Source organism: Xenopus laevis, chromosome 9_10S (genome assembly GCF_017654675.1).
Source record: "Xenopus laevis strain J_2021 chromosome 9_10S, Xenopus_laevis_v10.1, whole genome shotgun sequence".
Classification (NCBI taxonomy): Eukaryota; Metazoa; Chordata; class Amphibia; order Anura; family Pipidae; genus Xenopus; species Xenopus laevis.
Genome location: NC_054388.1, coordinates 51,559,746 through 51,584,962, shown reverse-complemented (window position 1 = coordinate 51,584,962; position 25,217 = coordinate 51,559,746). Strand labels below are relative to the sequence as shown.

General features: G+C 42.1%; 1 protein-coding gene across 1 annotated transcript; it reads right to left on the bottom strand.

Annotated features, from left to right (window-relative positions):
- Positions 1–223: 223 nt before the first annotated feature.
- On the bottom strand, positions 224–4,337 carry LOC121398789 (the record flags this gene model as incomplete). The annotated part of the gene is given in 2 exon segments (XM_041578090.1): positions 224–1,735; positions 1,737–4,337. Coding segments are annotated over 2 exon segments (3,930 nt in total), but the record flags the coding sequence as incomplete, so codon positions are not given.
- Positions 4,338–25,217: the final 20,880 nt, after the last annotated feature.

Genomic DNA, 25,217 nt, shown 5'->3' with positions numbered 1-25,217 from the left:
ATCCATACAGACTAAATCCAACGGCCCAGTGCTCTTTAAGTGTTCCATAGGAGCAGCCCGAGTGGGTAAAGACTTTCTTTGCAAACAAGGGACACAACGCCTGCAGTACTCGACCACCATCTCTCTCATTCGGGGCCAGAAGAACCGATCACGAATCAGTCCAAAAGTCTTTTCCACCCCTAGATGACCATGTTGATCATGTAAGCTCCTCAATACCATTCGCCCGATAAACTTGAGGTAACACCAACTGCCTCCTCTCCGGGTGATCATGAAACAACTGAATCCGATAGAGACTCCCATCAATAAACTTCAGCTTGTCCCATTCTTTCAAGAATATCCGACTATCTTTAGGTATAGTCTTTCTCATAAGCTCGGGATCCTTTCTGGCGACAGCCTCTCGGACATACCGAACCACTGGGTCTCTCTTTTGTCCCCGAATCATATCACCATTACTTAGTTGAAGACTCTGGGATACTCCTAACGTCGTAGGATATGCGTACATAGAAGGAATGCAATCTTCTTTTCCTCCCAAGGAATCCACCAACCGCAATTCAGAAAAAGCCACTTGACCATTCTTCATAGCTGCAGTAGCACAGTGAGCAGCTACTGACAAACTAGGTAATTCCTCCCATTCATCCTCTTCCAGACAAGGAGGTAGACCAGGACGTCTGGATAAGGCATCAGCACCTACATTTTTAGGACCAGGCTTGTACTTCAGAGAGAACTGATAATTGGATAAAGCGGCCAACCACCGATGCCCAGCAGCATCCAACTTAGCAGTGGTTAAGATATAAGTCAATGGGTTATTGTCTGTCCTTACCTCAAACTTAACCCCATAGAGATAATCATGCAGTTTGTCGGTAATTACCCATTTCAACGCCAAAAACTCCAATTTGTGCACTGGGTAATTCTTTTCGGCTGGATTAAGACTTCGGCTAACATAGGCAACAGGCTTCAGACCCTCCGGGTATTCTTGATGAAGAATGCCGCCCAGTCCTTCATAACTGGCATCAACATGCAAAACATACGGTTTCTGAGGATCAGCATAAGCTAGGACAGGAGCCTCCGTGAGTCTTTTCTTTAGAGTTAAGAAAGCTTCCTCACAATCGGTGGACCACCGATCTTTAAGGGGGGGCTGGACAGAATGGGTCTGCTTGGAAGCACTCCCTGCCAGCAAGCCATTCAAGGGATGAGCAAGTCTGGAATATCCCTCTACAAATCTCCGATAATATCCACAGAATCCCAAGAAGGATCTAAGTTCAGTCAAATTGGTTGGCCTCGGCCAATCTCGGACAGCTGCCACTTTCTCGGGGTCAGTAGCAATGCCTTCTGCAGACACAATATGTCCCACAAACTTCACCGCCTTACGAGCGAACTTGCATTTATCAACAGAAAGCTTCAAACCCTCCTGCCGCAAGCGATCCAAAACATTAAACAACCTGGTATCGTGTTCTTCCAAAGTAGAGCCAAACACAATTATATCATCCAAGTAGACTATGCAATGCCTGGGAGTCAGATCACCCAACACCTTCTCCATGAGACGCTGAAAGGTGGCAGGGGCCCCACTTATACCTTGAGGCATGCGGGTGAACTCATAGAACCCCAAAGGACAGATAAAAGCAGTCTTCTCTTGGTCATCCCTACTCATGGGAATTTGATAATACCCCGAGCGTAAGTCCATCACAGAGAACCATGCACTACCATGTAATGCATCCAGTGCTTCATCAATACGGGGGTAGCGTATACTGATCTGGGACAGTGCGTCTATTTAATGTTCGGTAATCCACACATAGGCGAACACTACCATTTTTCTTTCGTACGATCACAATTGGTGAGGCATATGGACTGCGTGATTCAACGATTATTCGTTGATCCTTCATCTTGTCCAAATACTTCCGAACATCTTCCAGATCACGAGGAGGTATGCGCCTGGACCTCTCTCGGAAAGGGGTATCATCACTCAATCTGATACTATGTTCAGCACGTTTAGCGCAACCCACATCCATCTCATCTACGGAGAAAACATCCCGGTACAGCAATAACTTCTGCTCAAGCATATGACGGTGTTCCATCGGATCATCAGCCTCCTCCAACTTGAAATTAAGTTTAATGTCCTCTTTCCCCTCAGGAACTGAGCAGGGATTAACACTCTCCACCGGGTAGCAATGTCCAACCGTATACCAGGCAGGGATGGTAACAGTATAAGAGGTAATGTTTTTAACTGTGACCACATCGGTACGAGGACATTTACGCCGGTAATCTTTCCTCTCAGGAACTATCTCCCAACCATTTCGGACAGCTTCGTGCGGGTCAGTCTCCAACAAAAAGTAACTGCCAGGGGTAGTAGACACAATTTCCACATACACTCGTAGGTTCCGTACTCCCCCTGGTGGAATTTCCACCGGATACCAAGGGTTTCCTATACAACCCCCAGGTGACTCGGGAGCGAAAGTTTGGCAAATTGCTTGCAACTCTGGAGATACGGGCAACACGGTTAATGGGGTTCCCTCCCGGGGTTGAAGGAATCGTAGAAACGCCTCCTCAACAGCTTTCACATTGGAGCCAACAATGACTGGAGCCGCTTCCTTACCTCCTGGTGGGGGACTCACATAAGCAACCACAGTGATGGGGGGATCGTTGTCTCCTACAAGTCCGGGGATGTGCAGTTGTACTTCCACACAGCCATCCATGTATGTAGGGCCCGTCCCCACACCAAACACCGGTACAGGACCCACTGTTTGCAAGGGAAGGTGACTGAGGTGTTGAAGGTAAAACGGACGATGTATAATGGTCAATTGGGAACCCGTATCAAATAGTGCGGTGGTCGGGACACCATTCACAAGCAGGCTGAAAGTACACCGTCGTCCCACCCCAGGGAGGTTCAGAGGTTTCCAACCCTTCTGCGTGCCCTTTCGCTTCGAAGGTAACTGACCCCCTTTACTGTGGAATTCACCCGAGCCAACTGACGGGTAACACTGGTACACTCTATGGCCCTGATGTCCACATCGAAAGCAGTCTAGCTGGGCAGTAGCACTAAAAGTCTTGGCTAGTGAAGCCATCCTAGGCCGGAGGGACGAATCTGGGGTCTTCCTAAGGGCTCCCTTTAGATCCTTCTGAGCAGAGGGAAGACTCCCAGTTGTCACCTTCTTACTGTGAGCGGACACTCTCTCAAGTTCAGCTTCCCTTTCTTTTACTACACCCATGATGGCACCCATTTCGGGCGGGGTACCCTGCCGATACATAATACGCAGCTCCATGGCTATGGGATGGCTTGCCTGCAGTCCCTGTAGAAGTTGGGTGCGTCGCATCTCATCAACCTCAGCAACAGGGATAACTTCCTTGTGAACTAATGTCCATAGCTTGCTTTGTAACCTACGCACAAAGGTGGACACAAGCTCTCCCTCCTCTTGATACAAGCTTCTGAACATATGGAGCAAATTATGCGGATTGTCACAAGCCCCATATACTTCCTCGAGTGCTTTCAGACAATCTCTAACAGAAGCTTTTAAGTGAGCCTTGCAAAATAACTTAACCACCTGACTGGCAGGAGGGCGCAGATTTTCGGTTAACCGGATCCGTTTATCCCCCTCAGGGCATGGACATTCTTCTATCATCTGCACTGCAGCCTCCTGCCACTCTTCAAAACCCTGCTCTCCTTCAGGGACAGGGAGAGTTCCCGAAAAAACCTTCAGCTTCGGGTATTTTGTCCCAGCAATGACAAGAGTAGGCAGCATCGTCCCTGCACTTGAGCTAAGGGCCTCTACTTTTCCCGGGGAATCCAGTCCACTAACCACTGTGGCGGAATCGAGAGGTTCCGTCTTTACCTCCAGCGCAAGTGGCAGGGAGGTTGCAGACCCAGCATATACAACAGGGCAGCCAAGGGGATAAGTTCCCACCGGGTAAACAGTATACGGTCCTTCATCGTCCCCTAGCTCCCGGGGGCCACAGTACAGTCTCGCCCGGTACCCCAGGACTCTCGACTCCATTTCCATCACGAGTCGGATGCCCTTTAACCTCACATGGTAAATGAGGGTAGGATGCATGAGCTTTACGCTGCAGCCGGTGGGAACTCGATCCACTGCAAAGGCACAGCGGGGGTTAACTTGCTCTGCTTCCGCCCACGCGTACACCTCTTGGGGACGAAGTAGCGGCATGATGACCTACAATGTTCCCTCTTGGAAGAGTAGGCCCAGTTCCAACAACTTATCAGCGAAGGTAAAAACCACAAAATCCTCCTTTTGCCTCTTGGGTCCGCACTCGCAGCGCCTGTCACACTAGGCTGCGGTGCGGAATTACAGTTAACCCCTTCAGAGCCCCACGTTGGGCGCCAAAATGTAGCACTATAGTAAACTGCTTTAGTCTTTTAGCGGTTTAGCTACTTTCCTTGATGGGCTCTTACCACCTATGAGCTCTCTTTCCCAGGGGCAAGCCCTCGCACAAGGTGGAGGCAGGGTGTAGTGCAACTGTAACTTGGTGCAGTAACACAATGATGGGCGCCAGTGGTTTTGTTTTGCTTAAACAAGGAACTAGATTTATTGAACAGTATAGCAACATTCACAATGGAATATATAACCTAGATTAACACAGCAGCACAAAGGAGACATATACTCACAGCAAAGAGTAAATTAACAGCAGGTATGGATCAATTAGTCGATAGAAACTCTTGGTGCTCTTAGGGGGGAACCTATTATCCCTAATCTCAACACTTAAGTCCCTCTCTGGGTTAGTAATACCCGGGGATCTTAATCCCACTAATCTCCTCGGTGGAGCCTTGAGCTGCTCAACTATTTAACCTTTCTGTCACTCCTAGAGTGATCTATAACAGAGTATAACTAACACTTACTAAGTACTAAGATGAGTTCCACCGCTCCCAACCTCTGCTGCAGACAGAGGGAGGATTTAGCAGCAAAATGGACTCCAGACCGCATGGCTCCTAACCCTTTTATACTCTGGCACAGCACCACTCAGGTCACTGTGTGAATTGCAGGGATTACATAAGCACAGGAACACAGTACCCCTCCCAACTGTGTTTTAGGACCCATTTAGGTCTCCAAATAGCTAGAGATGTGCCTGTCAATAAAGTGTAAGGGTGTCTAAGATTTTCACATCCCTACATATATATATATATAATAGAGGCCATATTTTGTACCTTTGGCCAAACAATCCATTAAAGTTCCTTCATTCCTGTTGGCAGGACCCAAAATTATATTGTGTGCATAAGTTCAATGGGAAAAAAACAATAGTAAAACCAATCATCATGTTATATAAACTGTATATACTGTAAATGTTATATACACTGTGTATTTAATATATATATAAACAGCTGGGTAAATGTAAAGATAATACACTGTATATTATTATATACATTATATAATAATGTATAATATATAACTCAATACAATCTTATTCAGTTAAAAAGACAAATGAGAGATAGAATTTAAAATATTCCTCAGCCAAACAACAGAAGAACAGCATGTGTATCCAGAGTGGTAAAAAGGAGAATAGGGTAATAATTCATAGTTTCTTTTAAAGGGATTGTTCACGTTTGTATTAACTTTTAGTATGATGTAGAGAGTGATATTCTGAGATAATTTGCAATTGGCTTTAATGTTCTACCAATTGTAGTTTTTTATGCAGCTGCTATCTAGTTTGCAGTTGCATCAATCTGATTGCTAGGGTCCAAATCACGCTTGCAGCCATGCATTGACTTAATAAGAGACTAGAATATGAATAAGAGAGGGCATCAATAGAAAGATGACTAATGCAAAGTAGCAATAACAACACATATGTAGCCTTACAGAGCACTTGTTTTTTAAGATGGGGTCAGTGACCCCCATTTGAAAGCTGAAAAAATCAGAAGAAGAAGACCTATTGAAAATATGCTTCGAATTGGCAATTTGGTGACTTACTAAAGTTAATTTAACTGTGCACCACCCTTTTAAGAGATCCATTCATTCAAAGGTTAACGTCCCCTTTAAGATTAGAGATTCCTTTCATACAAATGTTATGCTTAGGACATGAAACACAATTTTCACATAATTTACAAAATGATCCAACGGTAGTGCTGCATCACTAGCAGTGGGGGGCAAACATTTGCAACATATGCTGTGCACCCCCATCGAGAGTCAAACCTGTAGCCAATAATAGGTAAACAGCATCTTTTTAACCAATCTGGCAGTGAAAGGCTAATTCCGCTGATCTGTTTAATGACACCAGCTGGCACACACCAGTTTAAATGTCCTGATGCTATTTTAAACTCCTAAATCCGACTTCTGAGCTTCTCATCAGAAGCATCATCGGTTGCAGGAGATCATGCCAGGCAGGTGTAACTTACTCTCTATACATCTCCTTCTATGTTTTATTGCTTCCTCCCCTTCTTTATGACTACAAGAGACAGGTTGTTTCTGTGTCCATGCCTTGGAATGACACTGTTCCTCTGCCATAAAAATGTGTTGTGGGATTTAAAGCCCAGAGCTGGTTACCTTGAGTGTTTCACTGCTAAACTTCTAATGTTAACATGCCTGGGAGTATGTGAGAGTATGTAAAAGTCTGCCGCTTCATGGGAAATTTTTTTGAGCATTTAGGGTAGGGACACACTGGGCGATTTGGGGAGTTTTAGTCGCCTGGCGACTAATCGCCGCGACTTTTCTCCCCGAATGCCTCCCCTCGCTCTGCGCCTGGCTAAAATGAAATATCGCCTGCGCTAATCACACGCGGCGATTCGTTTTCCGAAGTCGCCCAAAGTTTCCTCGTGAGGCAACTTCGGGCGATTTCGGAAAACGAATCGCCGCGTGTGATTAGCGCAGGCGATTTTTCATTTTAGCCAGGCGCAGAGCGAGGGGAGGCATTCGGGGAGAAAAGTCGCGGCGATTAGTCGCCAGGCGACTAAAACTCCCCAAATCGCCCAGTGTGTCCCTACCCTTATTGAATTACACCAATTACAAAAAAACACAGATCTGTTCAAAATTGTCCCTACTATACCCGATATCTCTACCTACTATTTCACAGCCACATTCCCTTCTTAGAGGCTATTATGCCCACTGTTCCTGTAGGCACCATTTCACACTACTATTCATACTATCCCACAGCCACAGTCACTTCCCAGAGACTGTTATCCCACTGCTTCTATAGGTACCATCTCTCCCTACTATACCTGCATCCTGTAGGCACCATTTCACACTACTATTCATACTATCCCACAGCCACAGTCACTTTCCAGAGGCTATTATCCCACTGCTAATATAGACACAATCTCTTCCTACTATACCTGCTATCCCACAGCCACCGTCCCTTTCCAGAGATTATTATCCCACTCAGGGTCGGATTGGAGGGGTCAGGGTCCACCGGGGGTGCCACATCAGGGCCCCCGAATCCCCCCAAGGGCCCCCTCCCCAGTCGCAAACCCCCCTCTGTGTCGCATACCTGCTTCAATGCCATAATTTCTATACGATCATGTGGAAGGGCAGAGGTCAGGAGCGGAGAAGGTCAGGCTCTGTGTATCAGGTCTGGGCCAGCGATGTATCACGTCATGCCAGGATGATGGCTTCAGGTTACGTGTGAGCAGACACAGCACAGGTAGGGTTGCTAAAGTTTATACACGCCGTCAGGGGGGTGGAACAAAAGAGCGGCCCATGATGCAAAAGGGATGGAGCAGCGTACTGTGTTGCAAAAGGTGGTGGAGTCACTTAGCATGATGGTCAGAAGGCAGAAAAAAAGGTAAGTTTTAAGAAGATTGGGGCGGGCCAAGGGTATTACAAATTTACTGGCTACTACATTGCCGGTAAATTTGTAATATCGGCCCCGGCCTTGGCAGGTATTTTACCTGCTAGGCTGGTAAAATACTAGCAGGGTGGCAACCCGCACAAGCCAGAGCCAGCCGCCAGCATCCACTTCCGTGTCCGCCCAGCTCTCAATACAGTCTGGCTGGGTAGCCTTGGATGTTTCAGGATGTTACACTGCTTCTGCAAGCACTGCACTTAGCAAGACCTGTGTCCAATAGCCTTGGATCTCAACACAGTATCATGTGGAACCAGTTTCCAATCCACATCTAGGACAGATTTTTGACCTAGATGTGGAAATATAGATGCGATGAAGAAATTTAACTTGTATAAATTTGTCCTTAGCTGACACCAAAGGCGGTAGGAGGTGCCGTAGCACAGTCACCCAATCGTTATCTGTTGAGAGAGGTTTAGCCATGGTCTCAAGATGAAGCTTAGTTTCAAGCACAGTGACCTCCACTTTAGGACCCCTTACAGTGAATTGGCTCAACGCCGCATGATGGAGCTGGCGGTATCTAAAACGTACATTTTGGGTTAGCGGCTCTATAAAATTCAACTGTTTGAGTTGTATAAATTGTCCCTCAGGGTGTAAGTCTGTTATATATTTAATTCCCAGCCTTGCCCACAAATGACTGTCTGGCACACTCAGCAAATGTTGTAATCCTGGGTTTTGCCACAGGGGAGCATGTGGAGAATAAGACTGTACACCTTTTGTCTGAAGCATTTTCTGGGCTGTTGTCCAAGCTTTCATTTGGACATTGTAAGATTATGGTGTGCCTCCCCCCCCCATATGGCAAGACCCGTAAAGTCTCCATTGAACCCATTACCATGGCTTCCAACACTTTAGCTGGATTTGAGTATTGTGATTCAAACCACCATCTCACTGTCACCAAAACAGATGCCAAATAATACATTTGAAAGTCTGGCAGAGCTAATACCCCAGTAGTACTGTCCCTCTGTATTGAGTGTATGCTAATCCTAATAGCCTTTTTGCTCCATATAAATGATATAATGAGGGAGTTCAACTGCTTAAAGAAGGCCTTAGTTAACCAGCATGGGGTGTTTCTAAACACATGTAAAAATGTGGGCAAATACTTCATTTCAATAAGGTTGATAGAGATAAAGGAAGCCTCTCCCAGAGAGTCAGTTTGGTTTTCATATCTGCCGTAATGGGATCTACAATTGTGCAGCTTGTATTGCTTAATCTCCCGAGTAGCCATGATTCCCAAATATAAAAGATTGTCTACCCACAACAAGGGTGTATTGAGGTTGGGGAAATTCTTTGAGGCTTGGTCTATGGCAAATAGATTGGACTTGTGCCAGTTTATCCTGAACCCCGCATGAAGACCATATTCAGTTCAAATCTAATGCGCTTTGTAAGGCCGGCCCAAGGTTTTCTAAGTACAGTAACATGTCATCCACGTAAAGAGATATCTTTTCGCAAAGATTACCCCTTCTTAATCCTTGGATGGCATTGGAATGACGAGTAATTTCTGCTAGTGGTTCTATAACTAGACAGAACAGGAACGGAGAGAGCGGACATCCCTGTCTCGTTCCTTTCTTAAGTGGGAAGGGTAGGGAAAGCATATTATGAGCATGTATCTGGGCCATTGGGGAGGAGTATAATGCTCTAATCCATTTTATAAAGCAGGGGCCAAATCCATATCTCCTAAGAACCTCCCAGAGAAAGGTCCACTCAACAGAGTTATACGCTTTCTCTGCGTCTAACGAATCGATCACTCTATTCTCACTATTATCATGCGATACCTGCAGATTATTAAAGAGCTGCCTCACATTTATGTCGGTGGCTTTGCCTGGGATAAACCCAGTTTGGTCTGAGTTAACTAGACTAGATATAAAAGGCTTCAGGTTAGCTAAGATCTTGGCTACTATTTTGGCATCACAATTTATCAATGAAATTGGCCTATAGGAGGTATACTCAGATAGGTCCTTCCCTTTTTTTGGAATAATAACTAATAAAGCTTTAGACATAGTTTCAGGCAGAATATCAGTCTCAGCTATTTTACTGAACAGCAATGTTAAATGGGGTACTATGTCATCTGCATGTTTCTTGTAGAATTCAGAGGGAAGCCCATTGGGGCCTGGGGCTTTACCAATAGGAAGGTCCATAATGGCATTTTTCACCTCCTCGTTTGTAATTGGGGCATCTAAAATTGCTTGGGATTCAAGACTCCGAAGCGTGAATGGGATACCTTCCAAGTATTGCTGAATCACTGGGGTCGTTTTACCTATTTTAGAAGAGTATAGGGTGCTATAGTATTCCCTGAATACCTCTAAAACTTAGCGGGAAGTAGTCACCTCCTCTCCCTGTTGGTCCTTTATAATGGATATTGCAGTGGTCTGCTGGGTGTCCCAGGAAAGATTCACTAGCATTTTACCTGACTTATCACCCATAATAAATATATGATGGGCCTGTGTCCTAAGCTGTTTCTGTGCTAACTCAGTATTGGCCAATGACAGTAATCTGTCCGAATGGAGCCAATCAGTTTTAGTTGCTGAGGGGTCATCTAGATAATTTTGCTCCTTGCCTTTCCTTGCCTTTCACTTCGGCTTCAAGTTCCTCAACTTTACTTTAAGAGTATGTCCCTTAGTACATATTCAGACAGTAAAAAAAATCTGGTATCAGATGCACATTGCAGTGTCTTGGGGTACAAACCAGCCCTGTCCTTACCACCTGTTATGTTTCATAGTCAGAAATGAGTATTGTGGAACAGTCCTTTATTAACAACTTAATTCAGGCATTAAAACTCTATCAGGAACTTCTACTCTATCACTCTTAGCAGTATGAATGTACTGTGTAATACACAGTGACATCTACAGGTCATTTGTATAAATACCACGTATTCCCCCATAGTAGAAAGTATGTCACGAAAATGAAAGAAACAATGACAATCAATGAAAATGTACACTTCTCAAAAAGCAGTACTGCATATTATTTACATCATATAGTCCTTGGTCCACACAGGTTGTTTTCTGATTATTTCACTATGCCTTATATGTAACATAGTAACATAGTAACATAGTAACATTGTTAATTTAGTTCAGGCCTAGTGTAGTTTACATCAGGAGTAGGAAGATGTCTGTAATCAACTGGAGCTGGGTCTGGATAACTTATAATACTAATGTCTGATGTTGTAAATTATTACCTGACTTCCCAATGTGGCTCTTTTTGACCTCAATGGGAACTGGGCAATAGTGCAGGTGGCAGTATGTTTCCACTATGATTTGTTCCTGTTTTTTTATTTTTCACTTTTTTATGTTCATAATTGTTGCTCTTGGTAGTAATGGGCGAATTTATTCGCCAGGCGCGAATTCGCGGCGAATTTGCGCGATTCGCGGCAGGCGAATAAATTCGCGAAACGCCCGCGAAAATTCGCGAAAAAATTCGCCGGCGTCAAAAAATTTTTCTCGAGAAAACGGACGCCGGCGTCAAACACGGGCGCCGGCGTCAGAAAAACGGGCGCCGGCGTCAAAAACGGGCGCCGGCGTCAAAAACGGGCGCCGGCGTCAAAAACGAGACGCCAGCGCTGTTTCGCGAATTTTTCGCCGTTTCGCGAATTTCGCGCGAAATTCGCGAATTTTTCGGCGAAGCGAAACGGCGCAAATTCGCCCATCACTAGCTCTTGGTGCTACTCACACACAACAAATGGATGATATTTTTACTGGATGTTATTTTTAAAAAGGGACTCTTTATTTACAATTCTAAAAGCCCCATCCCCACAACCCTTGCCACTGGTCCCATTATTCATTTTGAATAGTAGGTGAGTCTCAGAATCAGCAAATATACAGAAGAGCCAAGAGAACTCTAGTGGCAGAAGCCTAAATGTGTCAAACTCAAAGTTGCAACATTTGCAGTGTCACATCAGCTTACCTCTCTACCAGGTGCACAATCTACCTAATGATAGTACAGCAGTATAAAACAACAGTAAAGTACTTATGATGTTGGGAATAATGTAATAAAACAGTTCAACTATAGTGGTGCCTAAGGTCAATGTGCAACCTGGGACCCTAAAACAAATGACATGGCATTGAAAAACTAGGTCACAACCTCTTTACCACTTTCCTTCTATAATGAGCACTACATTAACCCCAGACATTCCAGGAAGGTCACTGAAGAAATGGACAATTAGCAGCTGCATTTATCTCAGACATTCCATTAAGGTCACAGCAGAAAATGCATATTATATTAAATTAATCCTAGACATACCAGCAAGGTCACAGCAGAAAAACAGCTTGAAGAAAATAAATATAGAGCACTGCAATAACCCCAAATGTGCCAATAACAACGTGCAGAAAAGAGATATTGAGTATTGTATTAACCCCAGGCTTGCCAGTGAGATCAACTGCTGGCAGGGGCTTAACTACAGAGGAAGCAGACCTTGCGGCTGCAGGAGGGGCCAGGAGTTTAAGGGGCCCCATGAGAATTAATTCATTTAAAATTTTACTAAATATTGGTAAAACAGGTCAACCTCTAGACATGTTGGGGGCCTTAAAAATAATTTGCTGTGGGGCCCAGTAATATCTAGTTACTCCACTGACTGTTGGGTATCAGTCTAGAGAGATCAGATGCTCATTTGAACAGAGGCAGCATAGGGGTTCATTGGGTAACAAACATGGATACCAGCCACATTGTGATAAAGAAAAAGCGAGACCCATTGACCCTCCTTCTTTGACGAATAACAGTGTTGCTGGTATCTTCAGGGAAAGACAGGCAAAGGCAGGGGATGTTAAGCAAATAAACTACACTATGTACTAACTGTGCAGCTACAGGCACATTACTCTTTTACTTCCAGAATCAGTCTGAAGCAAGTTCATAAGGTACACGCTGGAACCAAAACAAATCACCTTGGATGATAATTGCAATGAGGTTTCTGCTTTCCCTCGTGCAGTAATATCAAAAAAATTAAATTGTTTTAAAGTAATAAAAATATAATGCAGTGTTGCCCTGCACTGGTAAAACTGCTGTATTTGCTTTAGAAACATTGTTTATATAAATAAGCTGCTGTGTAGCCATGGGGGCAGCCATTCAAAGGAGAAAAGGCTCAAGTTACACAGCAGATAAGCTCTGTAGAACATAATGCTACCTGTAGTGATGGGCGAATTTCTCCCGTTACGCTCCCAAAAATTTGCAAAAAAATTTGAAATTGGAAAGTTCACAAACAAAAATCGTGAAATTCAAACGCTTTCACTAAAAAAAACAGTTAAAATATCAGAAATTGACGCCAGCGAATTTTCTTTGGCAAATTTTCGCGAATTTATTTCCTGGCGACGAAACGTGGAAATTCGCCGCAAATTCTTGCCAGGCAAATTTATCCACTATTTGTCCTGTGCCATATAGCCTATTTACGCCATTGCTACAGCTTGTTTATATGAACTATAGTAGTGTTTCTGAAGCAAACACATCAGTTTTACCAGTGCAGGGCAACACTACATGATATTTTCATTACTTTAAAACACTTTTTTGGCGTTACTGTTCCTTTAATGATCAGAGTTCTCTACCCGTTTTTTGCATAACCCATTTTTTGCACTTTGCAGACTGACCAGAAAGATTTACATGACCCCTATATTCCTTTGTGTCTATTATTTTTGATAAAAAGCATGGACAATTTTTTACAACGTTTATCTAATTACAGGTATAGGATCCGTTATCCGGAAACCCATTATCCAGAAAGTTCTATCTCCCATAGACTCTATTATAATCAAATAATCCAAATTTTTAAAAGGGATTCACTCTTTACCGTAAAAATAAAACAGTCTTGAGCATTCTTGATAACAGGTCCAATGCCTGTACATAAAAACTGGGTATATTGACTATTTTTCTGTTCTAAGAAGCAGGGGTGTTGCTGCTATGAGTCGAGTTGAGAAACTCGTCTAAGGCGGCAACAGCAGCCCGCAGGTTACCAGGTACCTGGTAACTTATAGTGATGAAATTCCAATTTTTAACTTGGAATTTTGACTCTTCTAGTGCAGAGAGTGTAATTGCGCTCTCTGCACTAGTTATATGGTCCCCTTCAACCCAGGGCTATTAAACAATTTTACTTTTAATTGCTGACAAATATCCAGTAATAGTAGTGGTGTGTAACAGGGTTGACTTACCAATAGTGATGGGCAAATAAATTCGCCTGGTACAAATTCACGGCGAATTGCCGCGTTTCGCCACCGCCGAAAAAATGAGAGTCTCCCACAAAAATTTGCCAGTGAAAATTCGTTCGAATTGCTAGATTTTTCCGTGAAAACTTTGTAATTGCTTGATTTTTTTGTGAAAACGTTCGCATTGCTAGATTTTTTTGTGAAAACGTTCAAATTTCACCATTTTTTCATGAACTTTCCGATTTCACGATTTTTACAAATCTTTTGGCGAAGTGAAATGGGACAAATTCGCCCATCACTACTGGGGGTCCAAGTGCACAAGCAGACCTTCCACTTGTGAGAGGCAATAATTGCCATATGGTTTTCGTGGTAGGACTGGCACAAACCCTACTTCACTCCAATACTTGATGCAATATAAAAGTAATGATGCCCCAGTGAGAAAAACGTTTGTATACAGTATATGCACGGTCACACCCCTGGTTTGTCCAACCACTCCCCATTATGCAAAAATCCCACCCATTAATTGCCCAAACCCCACCCACTCCAACCAATAAATTGCACCTTTGCTTCTCTTGCCACCACTGACTGGAGTACGAATGTTCTCGCTATGTTTTCTCCCCTGGGTGCAGAACCCCTCTTACTAATTGTTATCAAATCAGTGCCTTGGAGCACTGCAGTCCTGGTTTCAATTCTGACCTGGGCACCTGGGTATGAGGAGTCTTTGTATTTTCTGCCTGCGTTTGAATAGGATTCCTCTAAATATACCAGTTTCCTCTCACACTCCAAAACAGCAAGTTAATTGGCTACTAATAAAATTGGCCCTAGTTTGCTTGAATGTGATAAGAACTTTATGTTGTAATCTCCAGTGGGGCAAGAATTGATGTATAATCTATGTAAAGCACTGTGTCATGTCAGGCTACATATACAATATATAGTGTAAATCTTGCCAAAAGTAACCAATTTTCCCCTAAAATATCTTCTTTCATTTCCCTGTTTTAGGACGACCGGGCAGAACAGAAAGTCGTCAGGCTGCTCAGTGTGAGGAATGAATATTTTACTGATAACTACATTTAAATAACATCACAAGACAGAGAATAAGAAGTTTTTTGTTTTTTCCTGTTCTCTGGGCCTCCCCCATTGGATTTTAAATGCCAGCGTTTTGCCTGCTCGGCACAATTTCCCGTGTGAAGAGCAGAATTGAACTGGCCTCTTACCAAGCACAAAATATAAATCTTTATTTAGAATCGTGGATTAAAAATATAAATGTGTTTTGGTTCAATTATTGGTGTGCTTTCAAAGTCAGCAAATGTAAAACCATTCATTCTAGAAAACAATTAATTTAATCACCAAGCTCCTTTGGAAGTAATTTGTTTCATAGAAAAATCCAGTTTCACAGCTTTCATTGAGTGTGTGTGTGTAATATAATTATATATATACTATAGACACATACAGTATGTGACGTGTGTAAATACTATGGAAGTTCCTCTCTAAAGGGGTTGGACTGGGGGTTGGACTGTTCCAGTGCTCATCTTTCCAGGGGGGTCCATGAAGCTAATGCAGAGAGCACAATTAGAAGAACTGAATTTCCAGTTTAATAAAAGGGAATTTGGCCCTTAAAGTTGTGGCTTTTTGTCACCCCTGGTAAATAGTAGGATGCTGCTAAGAAAGGGTCAGATTCCTTCTTATCAATTGAGGCTCCCGGTATTATTTGGGTGCCTTTTGCCTTAAAGGGGAACTAAACCCTTAAAAATGAATATGGCTAAAAATGGCATATTTTATATACTGAACTTGCAATGATCAAGGACTTCAAACTTGTCACAGGGGGTCACCATCTTGGAAAGAGTCTGTGACACTCACATACTCAGTGAACTCTGAGCAGCTGTTGAGAAGCTAAGCTTAGGGGTAGTCAAGCAGAAAATGAGGTTTGTCTGTAATATAAGATGATGTTACAAGGCTGATTATTCAAAATCTGATGCTAATTGCACTGGTGTCTGTGCTGCCATGTATAATTATCTGTATTAATTACTAATCAGCCTTATATTGTGACATTTCTATTCTATGTGTACTGTATATTGTGAGTGGATCCCTAAGGTCAGTAAGTGACAGCAGCACAGAGCATGAGCAGTGAATCAGCAGAAAAGAAGATAGGGAGCTACTGGGGCATCTTTGGAGGCACAGATCTTCCCTGCTAAAGGGCGGTGGTTGCTTTGGGCTGGTACAGAAACCCAAAATATAATGTACAATATTTCTAGCCTAATTCTTTAGTTAAGCTTTAGTTCTGCTTTAACTGCTTCAGTTTTACCATGATGTGACAAATAGAATGATGGGTAAGTGGGTCTGTAACAAGTAGTTCATATGACAGTTTCCCTATATCTTGGTTGGGTTTAGCTATACCATGGGACATATACAAACAGAATGATGTGTAGATAGGGGAAACGTTCCTTAGTCATATAATGAATAATTAATAATATCTATATATATATTTGTTTTGAGTCTCACTATTTGCAGCACGAGGGATTCTGTTGGCTCCTGCACCCAGTGGGTTAAGCCTGTGCCAGCTGCAGCATCTCATCGCACTCTCCGTGGGCTTAGCCTCAGCCAGTTAAGTGAGCAGTGAGTGTAATGTGAGCAGGTGGCAACACTGCACCTCCAGGAATAGTGCAACTTTCACATCTTCAACATTTCTCTGCACAGTGCAACACTGTTTTCTTTACTGTTTCTGTAGGGGATCAAAGAGGCTTAATAGATGGACGGATAGAGTACAGTATGCAAAAAAAATAGGAGAATAAAGAGGTTGAGTGAGGAGTGGAGGAAAAATATTTTGGAAAGTTGACCCATGGTCTATGGTTTTCTGGTGGGCCCCTGACATTCCAGTCTGACACTGCTTATGCATGTAAGTATACTGCTATTTATATAGTGCTTCTTGTATAAGCATCCCATGTTAGCTAATGGAGAATCCAAAGTTAGCAAGATAATTACAATTATAAGAAAAGTCTGACACATGCATACAGAATTAACTTCCATGTCTGTAGCTCTCTGCAGTGGCATAACTATAGATCCATGGGCCCAGGTGTAAAATTTGCACCCATCCACAGGCACCCCCTCCTCATACCATGCATGGTCTTACATGCTCCTTAACAACACTAACCCCATGGAGGGGCAGTTCCAGGTACTATTGCCAACTGTGCCTCCACAGTAGGTCACTGTCTCTTTGAAGGAAGAGACTGCTACTGTGCAGTTAAGAATAAGAAAAATCAGCAGAAAAAAAGCAGCTACAATATGAAGAAGAACTGAAAAAATTATTCCAAAAGGGTGTAGGTACAATTAAATGAAATTATTAGACATGTACATGAACGGAATGAGGCACAAGCACCTGCACTAACTATTTAGTTCTTGTTATCATACCTTGCTCAGAGAGCTACAGTAAACCTTACCCCTGTACTAAGCAGCATTCAGCAGGGACTGTGACCAATGTTTGCTCATAGCCTATACAGAGAGGTATAATTTAAATTATAACAGCACACTCATGTAGTAAGTACAATTTGGTAGGGACAGCCTGTACAGAGGATCACCCTAAAACTATACCAGTATAGGTATTCCCTTGCACAGTTCAGCAGGGACAGACAGAGAGAAATGCAATAAAACTGCAATAAAATGCAAATGCAATCCAACCATATCACCTAAGAAGGTATTTTCTGTGCATAAAATTGTCTGCATTCCTCTGTATGAATTTTGCAGGCCTAGGTTTGCTCATAGTCCACAAATACCAGTACCATTTACCTATGCAGCAACTGCACTACCTTGAACTTGCTCATAGTCTGTACTAGGGGATACTATAACTATCCCAAGCTAGGTATTCCCTCATAGTTATCAAAACAGCATCAGCTCCCTACAGAGACAGAACTACCGGGGGAGCAGGGGGTGTGAGCGGGCCAGGGCCCGCAACCCCTACGGGCCCCCCGGCAGTCCGTGCGCCGTGCATATCCCGGCCAGTTCCGGGTTTGCGGAGGGAGGCGGGGGGCCCGGCTGCGCGTCCTGTGCCAGGGCCCGCCCCCCTCTAGTTCCGCTTCTGGCTCCCTAAGCTTATAGCTAGTAATGGCGAATAAATTCGCCTGGCACAAATTCGTGGCGAATTTCCGCTTTTTCCCACCAGCAAATAAATTCACGAATCTCATGAGAAATTTCGCTGGTGAAAATTCGACAGTGTCAATTTCTGATTTTCACGATTTTTCGTGAAAATGTCCGATTTTCACAATTTTTTTTTGTGAAAATGTCAGATTTTCACAATTTTTTTGTGAAAACGTTAGAATTCCACAATTTTTTCGTGAAAACTTTCAAATTTCACGATTTTTCTTGCAAATTTTTCTTTACTGCTTTATGATCCATTTGGTTCAGAAACTTGGTGTGGCTGTAATGGTTGCAATGCTGTTAAACCTTGAATGACATTTGTTGCATAATGTTACGATTCAGAATTCTGTCATGAATCAACCTTGTCGGGTTTCAGTTCAGGACATTCAGATATGAGTAGCCTCACTGGCCCATGGTGAGACTGAACACTACAACTGATTTGTTTCACATTCATATATTGAAACTGAGCATCACCCAGAACCCATAGGAGTTATTTATACCTCCAGGTTCCCATTCTGCTCTGCTAGCCCTAGGTGGAAGGTACAGTATCAACATGCCGAAACTGTTTATATAGAAAGTACTATAGATTTATTTGCTCCTATTTCTGGTGGTCCTACTTAATCAGTCATTTCTGTTCAAAGGTGATCACATGAGCAACATACAGTAACTATGAAATGCCCATTACATGAAAATTTCAAATGATCATCAAATTGAACATATATCTGCATTGATTGAATTAACAACCCATTTTTATTGTAGGCACATAATGTTTTGACAAGTAAATGTGATGGACTACTGAATCATAACCCCAAGGCAGCTGTTTTACTCACTTGTGGGGATGCTTGGTCACAAACTGGCTAACTTGGTAATGTGGCAGATAAATAGGTACTTGTACTAGATTTGCATAATGTGCCATAAACTTGTCTTGATGCTCCAGAATCGCTCATCTGTTTTTGGCATTAAACCCATTTCTGTTGACCTTGGAAACACTGTATAAGAAAATGCACATTTTCGGTACATACAGCGATATAAATAGACAAAATCTCTCATCTGTGTGCAGTTTCAGCTTCATCAGCTCTCTGTTTTCCAGATGTGATCATTATTCTTCTTTTCAGTGTTTCCAGCTGCTTTTCCCATGTCGACAAGTATTAAGTATTTTAATGTATAAGACACTAAACCATTCCTTCAACCCATGTTTAGGTATATACCACTTGTCCAGTCCTTGCTATCTCCAGCCTTCCATACTCTGGTGCTTTGTGTCTTAAAATTGTGTATAGAACACGTTCCAAAGTAATATGGAAGCTACAGTATATATGTGTATACAGTGTCTAAAATAGGCAACTATTTGCTGCTTTGACGGGTTACAGAATAGTAAGCTCCTGAGTTAATTAGGATGAATGAATGACCAGGGGTCCTTGTGTCATAAGCCACCATGTCCAAACAAGATACTTGATGCATTATGATAACAAAATATCTGTTCTGCGTTAAAAACTCATTTCCTTGTACCAATTACTTGGATTTAGGCGGAGGTCTGTTTTTAACATATTTTTCCTTACTTCTGTAATATGTTTTTAGCTGGAAATGCATATATTGTGATGAAATGCTGACTACAGCTCATGTCCTAAACCTGGGGGTTTGGAAAAGTGGAATGCTACTAAAAGAATAATAGGGAGAAATGGTTAGTGAGTAATGTTTTGGTTTTGGCCAAGGTCCCACAGATGACATGCAAGTGTACATAATGTGAAAAATGTAACCAGGTTCAGACTTAGACTAATGAATGTGACTGAATGAGTGCCACCTCCACTTATTTGCTGTCTTGCCAGAGAAGGGACCATGTGGCAGATCTATTAAAAATTGTTGGAATTGTTAGCAAATTAAAGTTGAAAGCACAAACGTGCACATTGAATTGAGAAAGCCAATTGGATGACTTATTTCTACAGATATACCATGACCTAGATGAATGAGAATCTTCACAAACATAGTGCACACTGATGGCATATCTGGTGAATCTAAGACAGGCTCCTAAGGACCCTCTACTTGATCAACAGTAAAGAAATGTTAGTAAACAACAAGAATATAGATGCCCATGGGATGCTGTTTCATGGCAAGTTGTCTACAACACAACAGTGCACAAAAAGCTAAGTAGTAAAAAAAAAATAGAAGAATGCTCTGTAGAAGAGGACGTAGGGGATCTGAAATCATTTACACATCTAATATGTTCATTTCCAGTAAGGAAAAAACCTACTTGCCCTCCGGACTATCCTCCTCTCCCATAGTTGTAGGTCATTACCTATAGGAGGAACAGGCTGGATTTGGATTTCTGCCCATCATCTCTTGCAAAGCCTAGAAAATCACTGCTCCTATCCCCATACCAGGGTCCTCGCTGCCCTCCAGACTTCTTTGGAACTACACCTTCTGCTCACCTTATAGTAACCCCCATTGCACAAGGTCAAGTGATCCAAATCTAAGCAGTTCCATTACATTTTCAATGACTAAATTGTAAGATATTAGATAACAGGCACTTATTCAACATGGTACAATTAGCCGAACTTCTTGTGTCTACTATATCACCTGCTTAAAGGAAAATATTCCCTTGGCCAGGGGTTAGCTTCTTAGTTTGTCTTTGTCTTATCTATCTGAAAGAATATTAAGAATTCCATACTGCATTTTATTCAAATACAGGTATGGGATCTGTTACCTGGAAACCCATTATTCAGAGAGTTCTGAATTACAGACATGCCGTTTCCCATAGACTCCATTTTATTATTTCTTTTTTTCACTTGTCCAAACTAAGATTAATTCTAATTGGAAGCAGAACCAGACTATTGGGTTTATTTAAAATTGACATGATTTTCTAGTAGACTTAAGGTATGATGATCCAAATTACAGAAAGATCTGCTATCTGGAAAGCCCCAGGTCCTGAGCATTCTGAATAACAGCTCCCATACCTGTAAATCAAATTTTTCAAAATAATTTCCTTTTTCTCTGTAATAATAAAATAGTACCTTGTACTTCATCCCAAAGTATAATTATTCCTTATTAGTGATGGGTGAATTTATTCGGCATGCGTGAATTTGCGCGATTTGCCGCCGGATAAATTCGCGAAACGTCAGCGAAAATTCGCCGGCATCAAAAAATTTTTTTTTCAGCTAAGCGAAACAGCACAAATTCGCCCATTACTATTCTTTATTGGAGGCAGAACAATTATATCCCTTATCCGGAAAACAGTAGGTCCCAAGCATTCTGGATAATAAGTTCCACACCTGTACTTTATCAGTGATCAGTAGTGATGGGCGAATATGCGTGAAACGGTAGTGCCCGTTTTTGACTCCGCCTTCAATTTTTTTCGACTCCGGCGAATTTTTTCGGGCGAATTTTCTCGGGCGAATTTATTCGCTGGTGGCGCAAATTCGCAGCAAATTCACGCCTGGCTAATAAATTCGCCCATCACTAGTGATAAGTGGTTATTTGTATCATTCAGAATAATTGCAACACAATGCAATGCAGATTCATGTAAAAACAACAGCATCAATATCAATGAAAAAACTGTGTCTCTTATGTAAGAGAAGAATTGTAAGAGATTAAAACCATAGACACCCTGGGGCAAAGAAATAAGGGGCACAGTGTTTGTTACAACAATAGGAGGTGGTGTGATTCCTGAATTGCAATTTCCTCTTTGGATTTTCATGGAGGTATGAGATTAAAGTCACTGGTTTTATTTCAGGACTGCCTGCATTTATTTACCCTTATTGTTTGGAAGACCTCCAAAAAATAAAATCTCTGCAAATTTTTTTCCACAAATGGGAAGAACTGGGAAGGAGGTTTGAGAATCCCAGTCGGTTTTTGGCATGGTTCAAAGCACTGAGATTTTTACAGAAAAAAATTCTAAGCATCTTTCCAATATACATTATTCAGAAAAGTATTTGTAAATGTAATTGCTGTTGAAAGTAGTATTTTGTTATCCATTTTTGTTATCCTTTTTCTGGTTCTGACTCCTGAAGTTGAAGTCAGTTCTTCTCCAGGTCTGTAAATAAATTGACTCCTGCTACAATGTTTCAGAGCCAGCAGTACCAAGAATATAAACAGCCAGGCACATTATGATTTCAGTGGTAATTACATATATTATTATCATTTAAAATTCATTTTAAAACAATAGATATTTGAATGCATTTAAAAGGAATGTTGAATTTTGTGTCAGTGTGTAAAAACATTCCCCTGCAAAGGAGCTACTGACCTTGTAAGGCAGATACAAGTAGGCGATTAGCGTTTGATGGTGAAAGAAATAAAAAAAAAATGACCAACTTTATGGCTGAAAGCACCACTACCTTGCTGTGCCTCTTCTGTTTTATAGTTCTTTGCTGATGTCCTTGTACATTAAATCATGATAGATAATCAGTCTTACACTGATGATTGATAATGACTATCTCCGATCAGATAGAGCACAGGTTAACAAGTGTAAACTGTCATGGACTGGTCTAATAATTGGCTGCACAGGTCTGACATACAGGATGTATTAGTAAGGGCTCGTACAGATGAATGGTTTTGCCTGTGATCCCCTGCAGGATGGAATTCATCTACAGTAATTCATTTGAAGTGACCCATACTAACAACTGGTTCATCTACAGTATGCTCGGCACTTACATGCACCTGTGTCAGTGCAGGACCCTTTTAAAGACCTGTATGTATTTCTTCCTCCGTTCCCCTGCAGCTGAGCACTTTAAGGCTGAAACGACACAGTTTGCGTCCTTCCTATCCGACACGATGAGAGGAAGCGTAGTCATCACGTCGGATGCGCCGAATCTAATGTAAGTAATACAAATGTTGCATCTACAAACTGATTGCATCCGACATAACTGACAGTCGTGTCAGATGCAATCAGTTTGTAGATGGGACATTTGTATTACTTACATTAGATTTGGCACATCCGACGTGACACCTGTGCTTTCTCTGATCGCGTCGGATCGGAAGGAACGCACATTGTATAGTTCCAGCCTAAAGCAGTAGTCTCACAAATTTCAACCCAAACCCATCTGACCTATGGGTAAACCTATGGGTCCTGCAGGTTTCAGGCCAATTTACACATCACTAGTAACTCTCACTGCCTTTTGCTGTAAAATCTTACCGGTTACCTTGCAGGGCATCTTTGATCATTCTCGGTCTATTGATTTCCTGCTACATATAATTCTCTTTATTAGCTAATATTTCTTTTCTCACACATTTCTGTGCTTCTGTGCCTGCTTTTTCTTACATTTTCTCCTCCATGTCTCCTCTTCTTTCTGTCTTCCTCTCACTGCTTCTGTCAGTTTGAATTGTGACTGTGGCCAATTGCTCCCTCTGCCCACCTGTTGACATCATAGGCAATTGTAAGGAGCGCATTTAGAAACAATGGGCAAATTTGCACCTGAGCAGTAAAATCAGTCATCCTTTTTGAGCCAGAACAATGAAAGCAAACATCTGACTGGTTGCCATGGGTTATTGCCCAGGAGCAAGTTTGCCCAGTGTTTATAAATGACCGATTGGAAGCAGCCATATTGCTACAGGACTGCTAGCAGGAGAAAATCCATAATTGGGCTTGGCTTTAACCAGGGGTGATCCTGGCCTCTCTGTCACCCTGAGATGAATTGCCCCTTCTCTCCCCCTCGCACGCGCTCACCTTTTTTGTGCCGCAGGTGATTGGGGGTCCACAATGCTAGCACATAGAAACACAATAGTGCTCTCTGCACTAGAACAGCCGAATTTCCAGTTTGAAAACTGGAAATTCAGTTCTTAAAGTTACCAGGAGCTGCATATTTGTTGTCCCTGGTCACCCCTGGCTTTAACTCCCGTGACATATATTCCTTAAAATTATTATTTCTATGTTATGAATTATGAATATACCTGCCTGATTACGGTGAATGCAATGTCCTCTGTGGTCCAATATTTGGGGACAGCCCCCCCCCCCCACAACAAAATCACAGATATATGAAAGTTCTCTTAGTTTAGCTTCTCAACAGCTGCTCAAAGCCCACTGAGCATGTGCCAGATGAGAAACTCTTGTGGCAAGTTTAAACACCTGAATTATTACTGCTAAAGGGATGCTTAAACTGTAGGCAGGCTGAGTGTCTTCAGTATATAAAATATGGCATTTCTAGCCATATTTATCTTTAGGGGTTAGTTGTCCTTTAAGAATAATTTACCCTAACACTTCAAACTAGCTGACCTTCTGGCATGGCCCCCCTCTTCTACTTCTTTAAGATGACCAGCCTCAGAGTTTGAGAACCACAGATCTCCCATGGGCCCCAGCCCTATTGGACCCCAGTTTTGGAAAATTTCCATTAGTCCTTTCTTATTTTCACCATATGTCTGTATAACCTCTGTACCTTTTAGCACATTCATCCAGTTATTATGTGTTTTTTTGCATGGGCCCTAACTGTTAGATATTAGCTGAAACATAGATTTCAGTAACATGTCAGTAACATTAAATCATCACAAACCTGATCACAAAAACATTGTGAGTTTAAAAGAATTTAATGTGACATTTTACTAATATTCAACACTGCACTGATCAAACAATCTCACACCTTCCATTTCATCATAAATTCACAAATAATATCATAAGAACGAACAGCAGATTTTCGAGGATACATTCTCCGATGATCCCTCTTGTGCTATCGTTGGCAGTTAATGTCACTTCTTTGGCATATCAAAGTCTCAGTTTGTTTTACAGTATTTATAATTCATGAGCCTGACATTTATTTTAATTTAAGGATAGAAAATTTCTGAATATATCCAGCATAACTTTCCGGACCACCCCTTCAGCAATTTAATCGCGGTTTGAAGGCCCCATACCTTCTTGTGTTTATTTAGGAATAAAAGCAGTTAAGAATAGAAGATATCAAATTAGGTTCAGCTGTTTTAGTTCTTTCAGTTGACATGAAGAGATTTTACGTGGAGAGAATAAAGGCTGTGAGCATTTATTTTTGGCAGAGCAAGATTAAGGCACTAATGCACATAGAACTGTCAATGATAAGGGGTCACTGCCCCGGGCATTTACATGACTAGACAGGAGGTAAAAAATATATAACAGGGCAAGTCCCTGTGTGTGTCTCATCTGTAAAGGGGATAGAAACCCTAAAAAGAATATTAAACAATAAGAATGCTGCTTATCAGCACTACATCACCCGTCTTGCTGTTATTTTAAATTTGAGATTATTTTGTTAT